General features: G+C 39.8%; 1 protein-coding gene across 4 annotated transcripts in view; it reads right to left on the bottom strand.

Moving 5' to 3' along the window:
- Positions 1-734: 734 nt before the first annotated feature.
- Positions 735-21,645, bottom strand: part of LOC148888261 (leucine-rich repeat and fibronectin type III domain-containing protein 1-like protein) — a 100,019-nt gene continuing 79,108 nt past the window's right edge. For 3 of the 4 annotated variants that reach the window (XM_089013880.1, XM_089013879.1, XM_089013883.1), the window contains 4 exons: positions 19,205-19,857; positions 6,407-7,287; positions 4,747-4,809; positions 735-1,423 (listed from right to left, as the gene is read on the bottom strand). In XM_089013880.1, coding sequence (XP_088870006.1) covers positions 7,280-7,287; positions 19,205-19,857 — 661 coding nt within the window. In that variant the 3' untranslated portion in view covers positions 735-1,423; positions 4,747-4,809; positions 6,407-7,279. The remainder of the gene's footprint in view (positions 1,424-4,746; positions 4,810-6,406; positions 7,288-19,204; positions 19,858-21,645) is intronic. The other variant, XM_089013882.1, reaches the window with a different exon arrangement.

Below are 21,645 nucleotides of genomic sequence, written 5' to 3'. Positions count from 1 at the left end.
CTGAAGTGACGTCACATTTGGTACGCCCCTGACCGAGAAAGCGACACACGATGCATTTTGGGTACTTTTTTTGGTCTGAAAACACCGTGTTGATCGTGAAAAGTAGAAGGAAAACTACATAAATAACGCGATGGTGAATCGTTGTGTCGAAGCCAATTGCGGTAACACGCATAAAGAAGGTGTAAGTTTAGATACATTCCCAGGGGACAAATGAGCCAATTTCCAACGGAGCGGAGCAGTCGAGCACCAGCGGATCAAACGAGGAAGCTACCCAGAGTTAGCGATTTGGCGCTTGGATAGCGGAAGTCTGATGCATGTTTACTCATTTAGACACACTACATGCTAACTGTGAGCTCACCTGGTGAAAGAGAGCAATCACCATTTTAGTGGAGCAAACCGATCGGACAAACATCTACTTTCCACCGTGTCATTTTTTACTCTATAGCGCTGTCGGAGCTTTCTCTCTTGTCTCAACATCCATGATGTTCGTGTGCTTGTTTGAATTGTGGTGGTCTCCTTTGTGTGTGTGCGTAAAACCCACCCCCCAGTCTTCTACCACGGATTTTAACCAATCACGGGCGGCTTTACGGCTATACTATACTATAGGGATATATATATATATATATATATATATATATATATATATATATATATATATATATATATATCCCTAAGAAGCATGGCATACGAAAACAAAAACAAACAAACAAACAAACAACTACTAAATTGCAAAGTCCACCCATTTTTTTATTAAAATATTCACACACCATAAAAATTACATGTACAAAACTATAACATTTCAAATTGATTTATATACACATACAAAATATAAAGACCAAAGGAAAAAATAAAGGGCAAACATACTGTAAGGGAGGTGTGTTGGTTAGAGTGGAGACTTGTGTGAGTCTCTTCGACAAGAACTGTAAAGAATCAAGGTTCTTCCTCTGGAGCAGCTATTCTTTCAAATATTCTGCAATGATGATGATGATGATGAAGCAAATGACCATGATTTCAATGGAGGCTGTTTTGAGGCGGACATATCAGAGACAGTACTTATTGATCGTAAATTCCACCTGTATGGGCCAAAGCAGGGGAGGAGGAAAGCGATGCTAGTGACGGTCATGCGTCAAAATGCTCAATTGGAAATCTCTCCCAGAGAAATCAAATGAAACTCATGATTAGACTTCAGGTAATTCATGATGGCCGTAAACTCCATTCAATGGTACAAAATAATGATGCGATTACCATGTAAATGGAACCCAGACCACTGAAAACAATGCTGTAAGCAATTTGCAATCATAAACATTCATTCCGCAGTTGAAAATATTCAACGGCAGTGAATGACAAGTTTAAAAAAAAGATGAGACAGAGTTCTTTCATTTTTTGAACTGTGCTTTCCTCTTAGGACTTGAAAGATGTGGGCCTGAAAAGAGAAAGAGAAGATGAGTTAATATTGTTTTTCAATTCTTGTTTCCACATGTTTTTTTTTATGGTATTCATGATAAGTTGATAAGTTTTTCACGTGTGAGTGTCTGCGTGAGTGTGTGTGTGTGTGTGTGTGTTTGTGTGTGCGTGTGTGTGTGTGTGTGTGTGTGTGTGTGTGTGTGTGTGTGTGTGTGTGCATGCATATTCACAAATGTATTCATACAACCTAAGTGGACAAAATATGTATGACATAAACATTCCATTCACATCAGACGTCTGCAAATGTCCGCGACAAACATAATTCGAAACTGTGTTGTATTTACAAATTGATGTCTACCAATAAATCAACCTCCCTGTTTGATGCTCAGACATCTGCGTTCTGGTTAAATGTTACCCTCTGTGCAGTCCAGTAAACCCTCACTCATTAGCATTCTCGCCACAGCGGCAAAAAGTCTGCTTTGCATTGCTGTCATCACATTGCAGAGTTGCTTCACTGCTCACAATATCTTCAATCACATCACAATGTTTGGATTCACGTTTCCCGTTGCTTTGATTCCTTTTCTAAGAGCCCGCGTCATCTTGACTCATCTCATCTCGCCGGACAATATCGTTGTTTTTTTCCTAGTAATCCCGACAGTATCTGTCTGGCTGTTTCAATACTTCTCAACACTTGGTGTCTGTATATTGTTTTTTTTATGTGTCCAGTTTCTTTCACACCAAAGGTCTATCCGGGGTTGTTTTTGCAATCCCCCCTGCTCACTTCTGACATCTTCATGTCTTTCTCATCTTCAGCCTTCATGGCCTTCCATGTCAAGATGGTTTAATTTCATAGCGATCAGGACATCATCACACTTCTTGAAAGATCAAACCGCCTCGATGATACGGTGCCCCAAAGATTTGACACTAGCAAGAACAGGTAACGTCATTTCCTCATACAGCCTGACATTTTACATTAAAGCTCTGACGAAGGCGTAAGGTAATTGAACACCTAAAAAAAGCAACTGTCTGGAAGAAAATAATCTGTTTAAATTAAAAAAAATATTAAAACTCAGCATTTCTTGATATATGCTCGAAACTGACACACCAGGAGGAAACGAGAGAACTCCAACACTCCATTTTCCAAATGCTGCACACTGTTTCATCCTGCTCATAAACAAATGCACTGCGTCTGCACAAATACTATTCTTCTCATTAGAAATCGTGGGGATCAGTCATAGGCCATAACCTTCCACCTTAACTATCATACAATTAACACTAAAATTGTAAATGAACAAAATAATGACCATATTTACTCAGGTGTCAATGAAAAACTGACAGAGAGAAATAGTCGCAGTGAGTAGGAGACAATGCCAGAAAAAGTAAAGTGTTTTCCGGTGTATAAGGGGCACTGGAGTATAAGGCGCAACCTCAATGAATGATGTATTTTCAAATGTTCCATAAGTAAGGCACACTGGACTATAAGGCACACTTTCAATGAATGGAAAGCATTTTCCGAATAAAATATATAAATATATCAAAGTTTTCCAAATACTGTATAAGGCACACCACACTATTAGGCACTACAGTTGAGGCTGAGTTTATGCCTGACTTCTTCTACAGGGGGAAATGGAGTCGGTGGCTGCTGACAGTCGTTGCGAAACCTGTTGTGGCTCAATATGACTTCACATATAAGGTGCACCTGCATATAAGATGCAGGGTCATTTTTTGAAGAAAATCCAGGCTTTTGGGTGCGCCTTACACACCGGAAAATACTGCATTCACAACTCACAACAAATCCCAACCGTGTTGAAATGTTTGCAAGTTTAAAAAAACTCTGCTATTTTAAATTTAGCATTTCAAATCATTTTATTTTGCAATACTGGCAGAAAATTTCAGAATGCATCTCACATCTCCAACAGAACAAGGAACATCACCTCAACCGAGCCACTACGTATGTTCTTTCTTCCATTTTCCGCAGCCTTATCTTACTGACCAAACGTTGTGTCCATAATTTGTAAAATCACTTCAAATGACTTCTACTGGGCGTATTTTACAAAGATTCCACGGCCTATAGCTATATTTTTAAGACTCAAGCTGAATATTCAGGAAGTCTTGTTTTCGAGTTGATGACGATCCCCTACATGACATTACATTTGGAACGCCCCTGACCGAGAAAGCGACACACAATGCATTTTGCGGTACTTTGTTTGGTCTGAAAACTTCGTGTTGATCCGTGTTGATGGCGAAATTAGAAGGAAAACACATAAATAACGCGATGGTGAATCGTTGTGTGTTGCACCAAGACAACAATTTGATATTCGCTGACACAAATTCCCAGCAGACAAATTAGCCCAATTCCAACAGAGCCTGGGCGCCATCTTCTGCATTTTCTGGGTGCTACATTGCTGTCATTGACAGCTTGAATTGATATGAGAGGACCCCTTTAATCAATTGCAAACGTTTATGCTTTCATCTTCAGAACTATTTGAATCATATTCATAACTGGATGAGTAACAAGAAAGCATCTTCTCCGAATCTGAAGCCATTGTTTTGATTCTCGAGCAAGGCAAGACGTCTTGGCGTGACGTCACGAACTGGGGGTGGGACTTTCTGAAAATCCCCAATTTGCAGCTCAATTTTTTTGCGGTTTTAGCACACTTTAAGTCATTTTTATTGGTGTTTTTCATTTGACTAAAACTATCAGCCTGTGTGTTTTGGGTATTTTAGATGCTATAAAACGGTTTTCTGATGTCAGTTAGGAAACAAAAAATGGTGTCTCTTTTCCTTTAATTATCCTTTGCTTCTTCTTTCTTGTCCTCCTCCCTATTTTTATAATCACCCTCTTTCTTCCACTATTTCCTCAGTTCCCATAAAATAAAGCTGCTTATCATGTTCAGCTTTCACCTCTGCAGCAACACCAGTTGAAACCATAAAGTCACATTTCATGATAAGCTATCAGTGGAACATATGTACAGTACTTGTATAATACATTATGTATTACCAGGGGGGGGGGGGCACATCGATCTATAATGAGTAAGTGTGTGTACATACAGTCGTTTGTGGATGAACCTCTCTCAATCTTTTTGTTATTTTTATTTTCCTTCTATCACATTGTCACTCTGGCGCCATCTTAAACTATGAAATCTTTGGATATTTTTCTTCAGTCTTGGCTGAGTGTTTTTCTTTTTGCTGTTGGCGTTGTGGAAGAGCAACACGACATTGGTGGAAAGGGCATCGTAAACATGGTTTCCATTTCCTTTGTTTTTCCCTTCCTGGAGCAAACTTCCGGCAATGTTTGTGTCATTATGTTCAGGTGTGGGATCAATTCAGGAGCAAACATACCCGTTTATCTTGCTGTATGAGCCTTGTGTGAGTCTTTCCAGGCCATTTCCAAAATGGAGACTGCTGCAAAGGAAGAGATAGTTGATAGAGACCACAGTTACTTCCAGGACGAGTAGAAAATGGCATTTTATTTTTTTCACTGAAATACGAAACAGACTGGCTGGTTTCAACAATCGTATTTTCCGGACTATATGGCACACTGGGTTATAAGGTGGGCCAATGAATGACATAGTGTAAAACGTTTTCGAGCTTTTGAAAAAATATTGAAGGTTTTTATGTGTGCTTCATAGTGCAGAAAATAAGGTAATTTAACTCATTCCCTGCCATTCCCGATCATCATCATATACAGTAAAGTCTCGTTATATCGATATTCAAGGGAGTCCGAAAAAATATCGATATAACCGGGACTATCGATATATCCGACCCTGTTTGCATGTAATTTTCTCAGTACGTGCATAGAAATAGTATCGATATAACCGGGACTATCGATATATCCGATATCGATATAACGAGACTTTACTGTATTTGGGAATTTAAAATATGATGTTGAGCGCCATTCCCGAATTTGTTCGGGTTTTGGTTTTTCTTGTGGGGGAGTGCCTATCAAGCGCTGGTCAGACCTATGGCAATGCTTTTTCCCTTCCACAAGGGGCCTGCATTTGCCTTTTGTACACTTGCACCTCATATTACTCCAGACCCATATACTGTAACTTAGGAATTAACTTTTTTTTAAAGAAGAGAGTCTAAGGTTTCTTACGCTGCACTGAATTTTACGTAGTCCTAAAACTCGATATTCCATGGGTCCTGGAATTTGAGTGAAAATGACAAAAGCCCTGGCACTGGATTATACACATTTTTTTTTCCGTTTCCTTTCATTTTTTTTCTCTTACTTTCACAACTTTGCTGCTGCATGTGTTATTGTTATTATTATTATTATTATTATTATTATTATTATTATTATTATTATTATTGCACATGTGTTGCAGTGAATGAGTTAATATCAAGAATCACGACAAGATGGAAACTACAACAAAGCGGCCAGGAAGAAACACCGTGAAGAATAAAATTAACTGAAAGCTGAATGGTTGGTTCCTATGTTGGTTCACAGTTATTTTCATAAGACTCTCTTCTCATACTCTGTGGCCATATCTTGTCTTACTGTCAATTGTGTGACAGTTTGTTTCTGCGGCCAAAAGATGCAGTTGGTATTTTTGGCATTGACACATTTATTACAAGAGAGGAGCTAGACTTTTAGCCTCAAATCCACAGCCAGCCACTGTTGTGTGCAAGACACAAATATCTTCAGGAAGGACACGTCTGATGGACAAGAATCACGGAGACGGAGAGTGTGAAATCCATGTGAGTCAGACACCAAGAGAGCCAAACAATAGGGAGTAACGCTTTTTTTTTTTTTGCTGCATGTTGAGAAATTGCCAGCGAACTGTAGTAACACCACACTTGCTTTAGCATGAATGAGTCTCTTATTGTCTAGCCGACAGTAATTAAAAGACATTTAAGTAGCACTCATCCAGTCACTGTCAACTGCAAGTGTTGCTGTGTTTTGGAACGTGAGACACAGTGGACGGACGGGGTGACTGACTGTGGCTCAATGAATGAGTTTTCTCAGTCTGCTTGGGTTAATGGGCTGAATATGACTTACCTGGATTAAAGATAACCCCAAAACGGGCAGGGGAGTTTTTGAAGTCATACAGTCCCTTGAAGGATGAATCCAATGGAAAAAGGCAGGGCCATATTAAAATATTTTTGACTGGCACAAAAGATGCTCTGCTTGATCGAGTCCAGTTTCTTTTGCGCCACATTAGTGATGTAACATTTCCCATACATATCCAGGAGAGTCACTTCTTCTTCTGGAGGTATGAATTGTCCGGAATGAACCACTCAATTTAAGGGCTGTGTCAAAGTTGAAATCCATCTGACAGCAGCACATCTGCCTTTCATGTGATTAGCTAGAAGGAATACATGTTGGTTTTGCATCTGTCAGTGCTCCTAATGTCGGTTGCAATCTGGATGATTAATGTGTGAGCAGTCTTGACATCCAAAATACCAGTGGTCAGCATATGTAGTCGATACAAGTTGAAGGGGATTCAACAGCCAGTCTACTTTCTTCATCCACTTGATACTTGTCCAATCGGGGAGAAGATCGTTTACAATATATTCAATATGCATTTTATGTCAAGTCATCATTTGTTGCCATTATTTTCATTTTTTTCTTCTTTAATAATCCAGTGAAGTCTGCAGCATCTGCTTCGACTCGATCTAGTAGCTTTGCTTAAATAAGGTGAATTCTGCGTTTATGAGTGCACAATGTGAACTGATAAAGACGATCCTGCCAAGAAGTGGACCTTGCAGAAAGTGGTCAATCACCATTGGCACAAGCACAACGATGGTAATCCAATCCAGAAATGACACAACAACGAGTACAGGAAACAAGATAAAAGAGGACAGCGGTGGTTTCTTCTTCTTGGCTTTCTCTTATGTGTGCTCTTGATTTCAACAATTCAGAGCTGAAACCTCAGAGTTCTAGAAAAGAAGAAGAGAAGAGAGGACAACCTTGTGATTTGAATTCAGGTGTGAAATAACATAATTGGATAAAGACTGGAATCACAAGAAAACAAGGAATCACAAAGGGTGCCCTAAATACCTTGAAATGAAAATGTTTGGATAAAGGGGATTGGGAAGTCAGGGATTTGGAATACATTAACAAAGGTGAAGTCCCTTCAATGGGCCAGAATTTTGCAATTTTGAATTTGGAGTCATTCTAGGATGTGGCCTGAGGGCATTTTCTCCTCATCGTATTATTTTTAGGACATTTGATACCCTTCTATTGTCCATTTCTACTGTATCATTTATCATCTTTGCTGCTGTGAAATGTAAATTTCGCCACTGTGAGACAAATCAAGGCAAATCCAATCCAATCCAATCATGTTTGTCCCAGGAAAAATTATATCAACACCATGTTTTTAGAATCTGATATTGTCCATTGACTTAATTTGCTCACCATGCCAATGAAATACATATATGACCATCTACAACTGTGAACAAATTGCTTGACGGTTCTGTGTTTTGATATTCTCGCTCAGTAGTAATTAATGAGTCATGGTATGAATTCTCAGTAGTATCTATATTCTTTCTATTTTACCGACAGGTTATGTTATTTCACTAATTACAATGTGGACGATATGTGTGACAATGAGATAGATGGAATTGAATGGAGAGGGCAAGATGTAAAACAAGATTTAGGTATATAAAGTAATAACGTGTTGCAAGGGAAAATATTCAACAGGGAGAAGGTTGTGAATTGAAAACAGCAGCAATTAAAGACTCAAAAAATTGGAAAAGACTTGAAAAAGACACTTGGGGAAGAGCAGGAGACAAAGCGGGTATGAACAGTCTAAAGAAAAGGCTGCACGCGGAGGGAGCCTTGACAAAGGAAATTCATTCATACATGACCCTTGAGTTGTATCTTTTTTTGTTCATTGTGTTTTAAGGCATCGAACGTGTTGCCTCAGATTATTAAAACTAAAACAATACTGTTTTTAATCAAGCAGTCATTTCCGACCACTTAAAATATTTGTTACAACAAAAATAGTACTTGTGATCTTGGGATCACAATTAATTTTGTCAAATGAAAAAAAATCTCCATACTCAAACGATGAAAAGGTTTCTTCAGCCGTCATCTGTACTTCTTTGAAGGTGTCGGACGTTTTGCTTCTTAATCAAGATACTTCTTCAGCGAACTAAAGTCTAACTGGTAGTATCTGCCCTATGTATATATCCCTACTGTCCAGACATGGCGGTGCCGGACACTGCTATGATAGGTCCCTGCTCTCAGTTCGGGGGGGAGCAGATGACTACTCTCTGTGGCTCCACTGATTGTTCCTATTGTCCTGACTAACGACTGGCCTGATTGCCCCACTTCCTCCGGTATCATCTCATCAGTATTACTAATCCTATGTTGCCTAAGCAGGCTGTTGTACGAACGATCCAAATTGAACCTCACACCACCATATCGGTTTAGTGAAGGATTTAGCTGTTTTATGAAAATCGCTTCTTTTACTCCCCTTTCGAACCATCTATGTTGTTTCGCGAAGATTTTAACCTCATTGTCGTCAAATGAATGGTTGCTAGCTTTTAGGTGCAAATGTACTGCCGATTGAGGCCCACTTGTATTATCCCTGCGATGTTGATAAAGTATTTTTTTGTTAAAGTCTTAATTTGTTTACTCTCCCCAATGTATTGCTCTTTACAATTTTCATTCTTACAATGTACTGAATAAACTATATTACTTTGTTTTTCATTTGGCAGCCTATCTTTTGGATGCACTAATTTTGGCCTTAAAGTGTTTATCGGTTTGAAATAAGTAGGAATTTTGTGTTGCCAAAGGACTCTGTAGTTTTTCAGAAACTCCTGCAATGTAAGGTACTGCTACTCCTCTCCTTTTTGTATCTTAAGAATTTTTAGTTTCATTCCCTATTCTTTCTTTCTGACATTTGTTAAACGACAACTGAGTTGTGACCACAGTTTGTGAGTTTGTTGCGTCACACGCGTGTATGATTTTGAAGTGCGCTTTTCAACACTTTCATGTCTTTCAATTCCTTGATCTCCTTGATGTGCGTATCACCCTGACGCATAGCACACGCTTGCAAATTGTATAAAAGGAGCGGTCGCGGGACAGAGAGATTGGGCGAACCACGGGGCTCACGCCGGGCGTCGGACGGACATCACGGCACAACTTGCTCAACTCCACGCCACGATCAAGCTCTGCGCGTCACCTGCCTGGGAGATCTGACAACGAACCTACTTACAAATAAAGAGAAACATCAAACTCTTTAAGTTCCCTCCTGATATGTTTTGACTCATTTTTTCTACCTTTGATGCTTGATGGTATTAGTTTAGCCCTATGATGGAGGGTTCAGATAACTCCTAGTTTGTGTTGCAGAGGGTGGTTAGAATCGAAAAGTAAGTATTGGTCAGTGTGCGAAGCCTTTCCTAAAGACTTCTGTTTTTAGCGCTCTGTCCTTTTTTATAATTACTTTACAATCCAAAAAGGCTAGTTGGTTCTCTTTATTGTCCTCGCGAGTAAATTTAATGTTGATATCTACCGAGTTGAAGTGACTGTGAAGGATTGAATTTCTTGTTTTTTAATTATGACAAAAGAATCGTCCACATATCCAAACCAGTGTCTAGGTTTTGTCCCCATACTCAAAAGACATTGTAATTTAGAAAAGAAGAAATTTAAACATGCTTATCTTATTCTGACAAGCAAGACAGTTGAGCTCAGAACTGTACATTTTGTCTTGCCTGTCCATTTTTTTATATTGTCTTATTACTTTAAATGATTAGTGTTAGCAAGTTAGGAATTTTTACATGCCAACATTAGTCATATTCCAATAAGTTAGTGCAATTCTACATTGTTTATTCCATTGTTGTTTTTTGTTTATGACATTCTATAATTTAGGGGTTGAACTTATTAGCTGTGGTTATTAGCTGTGGTTCTTCACAATATTTACGATGCTGACATCGCTATCACAATCATGCTTTTAGACATCTTGTGGCGGCAACCAGCTACGTCGACTCTGAACTGCAGTGGTATTTTCATACAGAATGGTACGCTTATATCACATCATATCAAAATTTGATTTGGGAAAAATACCCATTTGCAAAAGAGGCAAGATACAAACTTTTGAGTCTGAGACAGACAGTATTCTACAAGCATTGGATGTCAATCATTACTCATCAAGTCATCTCATTGTGAGGCCAGGTGACTGTCACATCTTAAAAATTCTCCACTCGACCCTACGAGGCTGTCCATCATCTGCTGGTAGAGGCAGTGGAGAGATGGGGAAGGAGAGAAAGAATCAGCAGCAGAGACAACAAACCAGAAAGCAGTGAACAATTCAGACAGACAGCAATCATAGTGAATAGCAAAGGGAGAATAACAAACACAGCAGGAGGGACCAAGGAGATGTACAGTATTCATCGACGCAGGTGGTAGGTAAGAATGGAAACAAGCATGAGGGTTGAGAAAGAAAAAATAGTGATGGTATTTTAAGGCATGGAAGAAGGACAGGTTACAAGGTTATGGTTGGGCCACGGGAACAACACACACAGCTTTTCACGAATACTTAAAGACATCCTTGTGTGGAAATAAACTGTTTTCCAATTTTGGCTAACCTTGTGGGAGGCTGCACTGCTGCCCTTGCTTAAGGCATTTCAACCTCACGCATTATATCTCTCAAATGCATTCACAGTCCTGCAGGGTTTTGGGAGCTGGCCCTGAGTTTTTTTGTGCGCACACAGATTTCCACTCCACTGAAGAGAATGTTACGTTGACCTCCCAAGGGGAACTTTTAACCCCTTTAACATGAGGGACTACACAGGGCAAGCTGCTGATTGTTCACCAAAGGATTGCTATCTGACAATTCAACACATTTAACAAATATGATGAACAGATGTTCCACTTGTTTGACAATTCCAAACAATTAACTTTAAATAATGAATTGTGTGACAATAAGCTTTTACTGCATTATATTGTAATACAAAGGCATATTTCAATGGTGATCCGACCGACCGACCAAACGACCAAACGGCTGGACGACCGGCGGACCGACCGACATAGTAACACACACACACCCCAAAGCACCCTATCAAAACCCACAAGACTAATCTATAGAACCAAAACAAGCTAAAATCCCACAATCTACTGTATGAGTTTTCAATGTACGCTCCGTAATGGGGTTTCTCTTCTTATCTGTCACAAGCTGTGTTCTTCAGCAACTCTGACTCTGAGGCTCCCTCTGATCAGACCAATGTTTCCTGTCTCTGCAATGCAGCAAGCAGTGAAATGTATCATCGGCTCATTTTATACCCCCAGAAACCTAAATGTCTCCCTTCAAACACATTTAAGCGTGGCTCAACGTCATATGGTTTGCCCTAGAAGTGCCAACGAGTGAACATGCCAGCAAAGCAAATCAAAGTGCACAAAGGAGACCTGTCACTTTTTTGAGATTCAGAAACTAATCAAATAATTATTTTGTTCGTCTCTCGTGTGCATGCAATTTGCTGGATGTTCGTTACAATGAAAGTATTCAACCAAGTTTGGTTTGGAAGGGGATGAGGTGAATAAACTCTAAAGTGAAAAGATACTAAATACAATGGGATCAAGGTTTTTTACATGAAGACCAAATCTCATTATAGCATGAACTCAATGAAATATCTTCCAAAATTATAGCCTGATGTAGCTGCAATGAACACCCAAGGCCAATATGGCGAACTACTTTTGAAACACTTGAAGTACGCATGCAAGTACTTCTCTGCACATTAATCTTAAAAAAGGGGAGGTGGACATTTTCTCATGATATAATCGCAGACTTCATGGCAGCATATAGGTCAATTAACTGTTATAAAAGCTCATAGAGGTGAAAACGTTCCCTGAGCTCGATGGCTCTTTGCCGCTGCATTATCTCCCCTCTGCCCCGTGTACGTATCCTAGACTCAATGATACTTCATTTCCAGCCACTCATGGAAGCTAATTGAATGGCTAACCAGACCCCGATAACACATTTCAACTTCAGCTTTTTAAGCCTGATGTGTGAAATGGTTTGTCCATTTATTCCTTCTAATTTTCTGAGCAGATTTTCGTTTGGTGAAAATCTGCTTTTGAGGATTTATTTTTCCTTTTTTCCCCTACAAGATACAAATGATCAAACTTACAGGCAGATACCCTGAGTCCTTGTTTCAGATTGTGTTGTTTGAATATGTGCAACCAGGGAATAAGTCAGCCATCATAAACTTTTATTAGCTTTAGAATAGCCTGTTCTCCCCATGATTAAGTTGCTTAATAGAACAGTAAGATTCGTCTTGTATCAAGGACACATTTTTAACGGTGGCCCAGAGGCAAGATTAGTTTTTTTCCTCCCTTCTTAGCCTCTGACACAATCAAATTTGCTCTGTGATCCAAGTCTGCCGCATTTGGTAACTGATGTGCAATTGACAACGTTTAAGTTTGGAAAAAAATATTTTAAGCTTTACAAAATGTGACTCGAGATCAGTTTACAATCTTTGAATAACAACAATTTAATTTCAAACAGCATGACCAATGGTTCAGTTTGTCAAGCTTAACTCATTCACTGCCATTCACGAATTTATTCAGGAATTTAAAATATGACCGAGAGCCAGTGACGTGCAGTCAGTGGAGGCAGGGGAGGCAGTGCCTCACCTGTCATCATGGAAAGCTGTCATGGAAATATCAAATGAAAAAATAAATTAAACAGTTATATGTATTTAGTGATTTGTACTTTAAAGTTCTTGTCCATTTAACTTCACCGTTTTAGGATTTTTTTCTAAATCGCTGAATTTTCACATTTACCGTTCAAATACTAAGTAGAGACGAGCAGTGAGGCACCAGCCGGCTGATCCTCACTATGGATTGCGCAATCACTATGCTAACTGTGCTGGCTTGCTCTGCAGTTAGACCGCATTGCTGTCCTTCTACATATCGCTATTAAAGCGTTCAAACACGTTTAGTATATGAACTAAATTTCTACAGTTTAGCTGGTATATATAATGTAGAGTCATTGTACATTATAAACACTGTACTCCAGTGTTTATTTTGTTTTATTTTTATCAAAACGCTGTGCGTAGGTGAGGCACACAGTTCTCCCGCCTCATGACAGGCAGGGGGCGCTTGTGATTCCAGAGATACTTCTTACTCCACGTCTGCAGAATAATAGAATTAGAGACAGAAAGCTACAGTAAACAGTTAGCAAGTAAAGTGCAACCCTGCAGTCATTTTTTCGTGTTGCTTGGCCTCACTTTCAGAATGGAGGATTACATATCTAAATTGAAAGAATTTTCTAAACTGGACTTTCAATCGAAGCAGGAGGTAATAATTAAAGGAAGACCAACACCGGAGCTAAAAGGTTTGCCTCAGACAACGGGACACAATAATCGCTCTTTTCAGGCGGACTGGTACACACGAAAAGGCTGGCTGTGTGGATGTCCAGCAAGAAACCGCCTTTTCTGCTTTTCCTGCCTTCTGTTCTCAATTTGTGACAATGTCTGGAGTCAAATGGGATATTGTGACCTGAAAATTTTACAACGGAGCCTCATCAAAAATGAGCGAAGACTCAACATCAGCATCCACAATGCTAAGGTAAAGGAGAACCGGGAAAATATCTCATCAATGCCACCTGCTTCCTTGCCAAACAACAGCTGGCATTTCGTGGAAATGATGAAAGTAAGGGCTCTGCTCATCGTGGCAACTATGTTGAACTATTACATGCTTTCGCTCAGAAAGATGACAGGCTAGCGTCTAAAATTTGACAGAGGGGCCGGGCCAGGAGCATTTGGAGGGAGTGTTTGGCCGGAAATACTCCGAACAAGTTATGTCCATAATTTATAAAATCACTTCAAATGACTTCGACTGAGCGTATTTTACAAAGATTCCACAGCATATAGCTATAGTTTACGTTTTAAGACTTGCGCTGAATATATGAAGTCTTGTTTTCGAGTTGATGACGATCCCCATGTGACGTCACGTTTGGACCGCCCTGACCGAGAAAGCGACATACAATGCATTTTGGGTACTTTGTTTAGTCTGAAAACTTCGTGTTAATCCGTGTTGATGGCGAAATTAGAAGGAAAACACATAAATAACGCCATGGTGAATCGTTGTGTGTTGCACCAAGACAACTATTTGATATTCGCTGACACAAATTCCCAGCTGACAAATCAGCCCATTTCCAACGGAGCTTGGGCGCAATCTTCTGCTTTTTCTGGGTGCTACATTGCTGTCATTGACGGCTCGAATTGATATGGGAGGACTCCTAGAATCAATTGCAAACATTTATGCTTTCCTCTTCAGAAGAACAAGAACAAGAAAACATTTTCTCCGAATCTGAAGCCATTGTTTTGATTCTCGAGAAACCTTCTGAAACTGGCCATTTCCGGATTCATTTTGAAGTCATTTTTATTGGTGTTTTTCATTTAACTAAAAATATCAGCCTGCCTGATTTGGGTATTTTAGATGCTATAAAACGTTTTTCTGATGTCAGTGGGAAACAAAAACAAAAAATGGTGCCGGTTGTCCTTTAAATGAAAAAATAAATTAAACAGTTATATGTATTTAGTGATTTGTACTTTAAAGTTCTTGTCCATTTAACTTCACCGTTTTAGGATTTTTTTCTAAATCGCTGAATTTTCACATTTACCGTTCAAATACTAAGTAGAGACGAGCAGTGAGGCACCAGCCGGCTGATCCTCACTATGGATTGCGCAATCACTATGCTAACTGTGCTGGCTTGCTCTGCAGTTAGACCGCATTGCTGTCCTTCTACATATCGCTATTAAAGCGTTCAAACACGTTTAGTATATGAACTAAATTTCTACAGTTTAGCTGGTATATATAATGTAGAGTCATTGTACATTATAAACACTGTACTCCAGTGTTTATTTTGTTTTATTTTTATCAAAACGCTGTGCGTAGGTGAGGCACACAGTTCTCCCGCCTCATGACAGGCAGGGGGCGCTTGTGATTCCAGAGATACTTCTTACTCCACGTCTGCAGAATAATAGAATTAGAGACAGAAAGCTACAGTAAACAGTTAGCAAGTAAAGTGCAACCCTGCAGTCATTTTTTCGTGTTGCTTGGCCTCACTTTCAGAATGGAGGATTACATATCTAAATTGAAAGAATTTTCTAAACTGGACTTTCAATCGAAGCAGGAGGTAATAATTAAAGGAAGACCAACACCGGAGCTAAAAGGTTTGCCTCAGACAACGGGACACAATAATCGCTCTTTTCAGGCGGACTGGTACACACGAAAAGGCTGGCTGTGTGGATGTCCAGCAAGAAACCGCCTTTTCTGCTTTTCCTGCCTTCTGTTCTCAATTTGTGACAATGTCTGGAGTCAAATGGGATATTGTGACCTGAAAATTTTACAACGGAGCCTCATCAAAAATGAGCGAAGACTCAACATCAGCATCCACAATGCTAAGGTAAAGGAGAACCGGGAAAATATCTCATCAATGCCACCTGCTTCCTTGCCAAACAACAGCTGGCATTTCGTGGAAATGATGAAAGTAAGGGCTCTGCTCATCGTGGCAACTATGTTGAACTATTACATGCTTTCGCTCAGAAAGATGACAGGCTAGCGAGTCATTTTGGGACATCCACTATATTTTCTAGCCTGTGAAACAGAATACAGAACGATTTAATTGAAGCAGTTGATGATGTCATTAGAAATGACATTAAAAATGAGATCGGTGCAGCCCCATTTGTTGCTGGAGAAGTAGACGAGATCATTCTCAGCACTGAAAACATACAGTCGGAACAGGACTGATCAAGGATGACTTTCTTCACTGGCAGTGATCTCCGTTGAGACAGAGAGACTTTTAAAACTGAAGAAAGATAAGGAAGGCTTCTACAAAGAAGTTATTGATGCCTTTCTTCAGAAGGAGCGACGCATGGACTAAAGGTAACACGATAAAAACGTTTTTTTTTTTAATTATTTTTTTCTATGCTACAGTTTGTATATATAAAAAATGCTGACATGAAATTTTAAACAAAAGACGTTAACTGTTGCCAATCAAATGGTGAATAAACTACTCTGTAGAGTTCATATGTTTGTAAATCTGACTATGATGACGTCAGTGCCTCACCAGCCATGAACCTCATCGCACGTCACTGCCGAGAGCGGCATCCAGAATTTGATCAGGTTTTGTTGTTTTCATGCTTGGGTGCCGATAATGTGCTGGCTAGACTAGAGCAATGTTTTTCCCGTTCCAAAAGGGGGCAACATTTCCCTTTCTTTTCCCATGTTAGCACTTTGTTCCAGCTTCAGCTGTTGTCAAAGAGCGATATAAACCAATATGTATGTATTGCATGGTATTTTGTACAGGGGCCGCCTTTTCAAGCTCATATAACTGCAAACCCATATACTTTAGGAATTAACTCATTTTTTTCTGAGCCTGAATAGAGTCTGAGGTTTCTTACGCTGAATTGACTGTTTATGTAGTCCGAAAACTCAATATTTTGTGGATCCTGCAATTTGAGTGACAATGACAACAACCCTGGCACTGAAGTGGGTACATTTTTGCACGTCGGGCAGTGAATTAGTTAAAAGCTTGACCAAATGAGCCATTATTGCATCGTATGTCAATCTGCCCTGTGCAACTCATTCTGGTCTGGCGGGTCACTTGTGTGTTGCCAAAACCATTCACGTGGCTATCTTGACTTGCATATAAACTTCAGTGACATCCCATTTTTCATCCATGTGGCCATTTGTGTTGTTCGCCGACATTTCACAGTCATGACGGCGTGATTTTTCAGATCACACCCTGATGTTGGAGAAGCCGGCGATTGCCAGATGGAAAAAAGTGATTAGTCACCCCAGGGAGCGGGCGTCCCAGCTCTCGGGTCCGGTGGCACTGTACTGAATACAACAGTAAACACGGTGGGTCGCACTTGGTGATTTATGGCTCGGACGCAGCTGCTCAATCATAGAAACCCGTTCCATGAAGCCCTCTCTGCGTTGCTCTTGAGGTCATCTTAAGGTCATAAAAAGTCAAGTGGCAATTGCCTGTGCAGAAGGGTGCCAACCTCCGCACACTATCGACCTCAGCATCATTAACCTTTTGTCATTTGTACACAAGAAATATTTTCCTTTTGATATATTGCAATAACATAAGAGTAATTTGAATATCTCAGTGTTCGTGAGGCACGGCTTTCATGTGACTCATTCTCACAAGGACGCTTCTCCGCTGCACTCCTTTAAATGAGCATACGTCATTCAAATCATAGTCAATTCGTATTTTGTTGTTGTTTTTGCAAGACTGTTTTTTTTGTGACCTCAAAGTAAGCCATCTTTTTAATCGCTATTGATTAAATCCCACCACCGCCATTTTCAATTAAATACTGTCTATCAATCAGATCAGATTTCCCTTCCACATTGTTTGTGTGGTGTATTCCATATTGGTTAGTGTTTCTGCGCCTATTATACATTGTCACCCTGGAGAGGTTCACTTAGACTCTGACTGATTCCAAGGAGAATAGGCCATATTTACAACAATCACTTGAGGGAACGGAACCCAAAGTGTGAGTCGAAAAGTCATCAAAAAGCGCGAATAGACAGTCGGAAACTTGAGCTGTGAATTTGCCTCGTTATTTCCAGTGGTGCAAAGAAAGCAAGTGTGAAGAAGTGAATACTTTGTACTATATTAAGGTCAAGAAGTATATATTATTAATTATGACTCGGTACCTTGTTTGTTTATTTCTTTCGAGAAACAAAGTGGGGAGTAAAAAAATAGGAGTGTTTTTCTGATTTTGGATATTTTGCTTTGTATGTACTTTGGATATTGTCATGGGAGGCACACACACACGCACGAACACACACACACACACACACACACACACACACACACACACACACACACACACACACACACACACACACACACACACACACACACACACACACACAGACGCAACACTCTCATGAAGGCTTGAGAGTTTTAACAACTGAAAAAATGAAGAATGCTAACTTCTCTCCAAACAAAGAAACACGTATCCAAACGCACATCACAATCTATCAAATCACAAAGCGGATAAAAATACCTTACTTTCTGAGCTTGGATACCAACATAATCGAGGATATAATATATGAGTACAGAAAAAAACTGTAAAATTTGAAGTGAGCCGATTGTACGGAAGAGGATTAGGGCCACTGAAGAAAAATATGGTTGGCAAAATTCTGACTTTAAATCTCAGAATTCTGACTTTAAAGTCAGAATTCTGACTTTATTCTCAGAATTCTGACTTTGAAGTCAGAATTCTTTTCATTGCAACTTTAAATTCAGAGTTCTGACTTTATTCTCAGAATTCTGACTTTAAAGTCAGAATTCTGAGATTAGAGTCAGAATTTTGCCAACCATATTTTTCTTCAGTGGCCCTAATCCTCTTCCGTACGATTATGGGTAGTGGAGGTTCGGAATTTTTTTTTTTGTTTAAACACAGCTTTGTGTACTAACCCGCATGAATACTTTTGCATTTACCATTTATTTCATAGGTAGCATGAATTGAGTGTATAATAGAGAAGCATAATGTTATTCGTAGAGATGTAATTAATGTGTAAGCCACCTGAAGAATTTGTATAACGCAATTTGTGATGAAATACTTGCTCTACCAAAGGATCCAATATATGATTGTGAATGCACACATCACAATGTGTGTGTGTTATTCGAGTGTGGCCAAATTTGATCATTTTATTTCACACTCGCTCGGTTTCTACTACAGTATTTCCTTTTTCTTTTACTGTAAGACTTTTTTCTCGTTTCTGTACACTACATCAATTTTTTTCCCCTGTGAACTGTTTTTTTGCGTATTTTGCCCGCAGCTGCTTGCCTCCCCTCGCGGTGCTCCTTGTCCGTCGGCTCTCTACCTGCCAGTTCCTTGGGAGAGGTGGGCTCTCTGACGACAGATGGCGGCGGTCTGTTTTTCATCTCAATGGCCACCCTGGAGGCAAAGCGGGCTTTGTTGGGTGAAAGCGACTCTTCATTGCCCGTAAAGTCAGTCCGTGCTTTTATATTCCGTCCACCGGCGTCCTCTACAACCAATGCAACAGTGTCTCTCAGGTTGTTGCTCGGTGACATGGGCCCAGAAGGACCCACTGCTTCTTCATTCTGACAGTCAGTCACTTTTGATGCAGAGCGAGGCAGGACGTGGGCCTCACCTCCACCCCCTTGACCATTGCTCTGCTGTCTTGGCACGGTTGTAGAAATGGCTGATTTTCCATGGGCTGTCCCTTGCTGGCTATAAACTTTGTATCGTATCATTAGGATAATAATAAAAACCAAAACGGACGCCACAATAATTCCGCCGATGATTATGATCATAGTTCCTCCCAAGAAATGACTGTGTAATGCTTGACACTGGCTGAATTCTGTGTCTGTCGTGAATGACAAGCAGCCCAGAGGGCGCGTTGCAGTCAGTGAGGTGACAACATCGTCGAACACAGCAAGGACGCACAGGTCATAGCTTCTCCCGGCAGCAAGGTCACGAACCAGGAAGTCATTGGTGCTGGAGGGAATCATCCTGAAAAAGCAGAAACATCAGAGAAAAAAATATGTGAGTTTCAGGCATGAAAAAAACAGATGTCATTGAACACCAACAGTATTTGCTGTTGAAACTCAATCATCAGAACTTCATTTACAGGATAGACTTTTCTCAGAGCTAAAATGTCAGCATTGGATTAGATTAGATTGGATTAGTCTTTATTAGTCTCGCAGTGCATACATTTACATTTCACAGCAGTAAAGTGATGAAAGGAAGAGGGAAGGAATAGTAAGGAAGGAAAGTAGAAAAAAAAATAACAGAGCTGCTGTCAACATGACAACACAAATAATAATAATAATAATAATAATAATAATAATAATAATAATAATAATAATAATAATAATAATACAGTAAAGTCTCGTTATATCGATATTCAAGGGAGTTCCGAAAAAATATCGATATAACCGGGACTATCGATATATCCGACCCTGTTTGCATGTAATTTTCTCCGTGCGTGCATAGAAATAGTATCGATATAACCGGGACTATCGATATATTCGATATCGAAATAGCGAGACTTTACTGTAATAATAATATATTTTATGTCAAGCGCCTTTCAAAACTCTCAAGGACACTTTACAGTCACAGACAAGCATAGATACAATTATAAATAGAAACGAGATAAAGATACACAGAAAAGGCAATTTTAAATAGGTGGGTTTGGAGATGGGAATTGAAGGTGGGAAAATAATCAATGTTGCGAATGTTGAGAGGAAGTGAGTTCCAGAGTTTGGGGGCAGAGCAGCTGAAAGCTTTGTCCCCCATCGTGCTGAGACGGGCAGGGGGGGCGAGAGGGAATAGACATTTGAAGGTCAGGTAGGTATAGGGGACAAGGTTATGGATAGCTTTAAAGGACAACCGACATCACTTTTTTGTTTCTTAACTGACATCAGAAAAACGTTTTATAGCATCTAAAATACCTAAAACACGCAGTATGATATTTTTATTCAAATGCAAAACACCAATAAAAATGACAAAGTGTCCAAAATCTGCAAAAAAATTAGCTGTGAATTGGGCATTTTCAGAAAATCCCGCCCCCAGTTCGTGACGTCACGCCAATACGTCTTACATTGCTGGAGAATCAAAACAATGGCTTCAGATTGGGAGAATATGCTTTCTTGTTACACATCCAGTTATGAATATGATTCAAATAGTTCTGAAGAGGAAAGCATACATGTTTGCAATCGATTAAATAATTTATTCTGTGCCATTTTGAGGCAACATTGGGGGGAAATGGATCACAAAAAAGAGGCAGAAAATGGCGACCGAGGTCCTGTAAGGAATTAATCAGCCGTTTCCACAGGCTGATAAATTCCTTATATGGAGCTTGGTCGCCCTCTTCTGGCTCTTTTTGGTGCAACATGACGTTTTCAGACCAAACAAGCATAGCAAAATGCATTGACGTGATGGAAGGACTGCTACAATGCGTCCTTTTTGTCGGTCAGGGGCGTTCCTTTAGTGACGTCACGTACGGACTCGTCACCAACTCAAAAACAAGACTTCCGGAATATTCAGCGCGAGTCTTAAAACGTAAAATATAGCTATATGCGGTGGAATCTTTGTAAAATACGCTCAGTAGAAGTCATTTGAAGCCATTTTACAAATTATGGACACAACTTTTCCGGAGACGTCGGTTGTCCTTTAAATGTATAAAGAAGAATTTTAAAGTTTATTCTATATTTGACCGGGAGCCAGTGGAGCTCTTGGAGGACGGGGGTGATGTGGTTAAAGGATGAGGTTCTGGTGATGATCCGGGCTGAAGAATTT

The sequence above is a fragment of the Hippocampus bargibanti genome, linkage group LG14 (genome assembly GCF_051943395.1).
Source record: "Hippocampus bargibanti isolate YZ-2025 linkage group LG14, ASM5194339v1, whole genome shotgun sequence".
In the NCBI taxonomy this organism is placed as follows: Eukaryota; Metazoa; Chordata; class Actinopteri; order Syngnathiformes; family Syngnathidae; genus Hippocampus; species Hippocampus bargibanti.
This window is presented reverse-complemented; position numbering and strand designations above follow the sequence as displayed.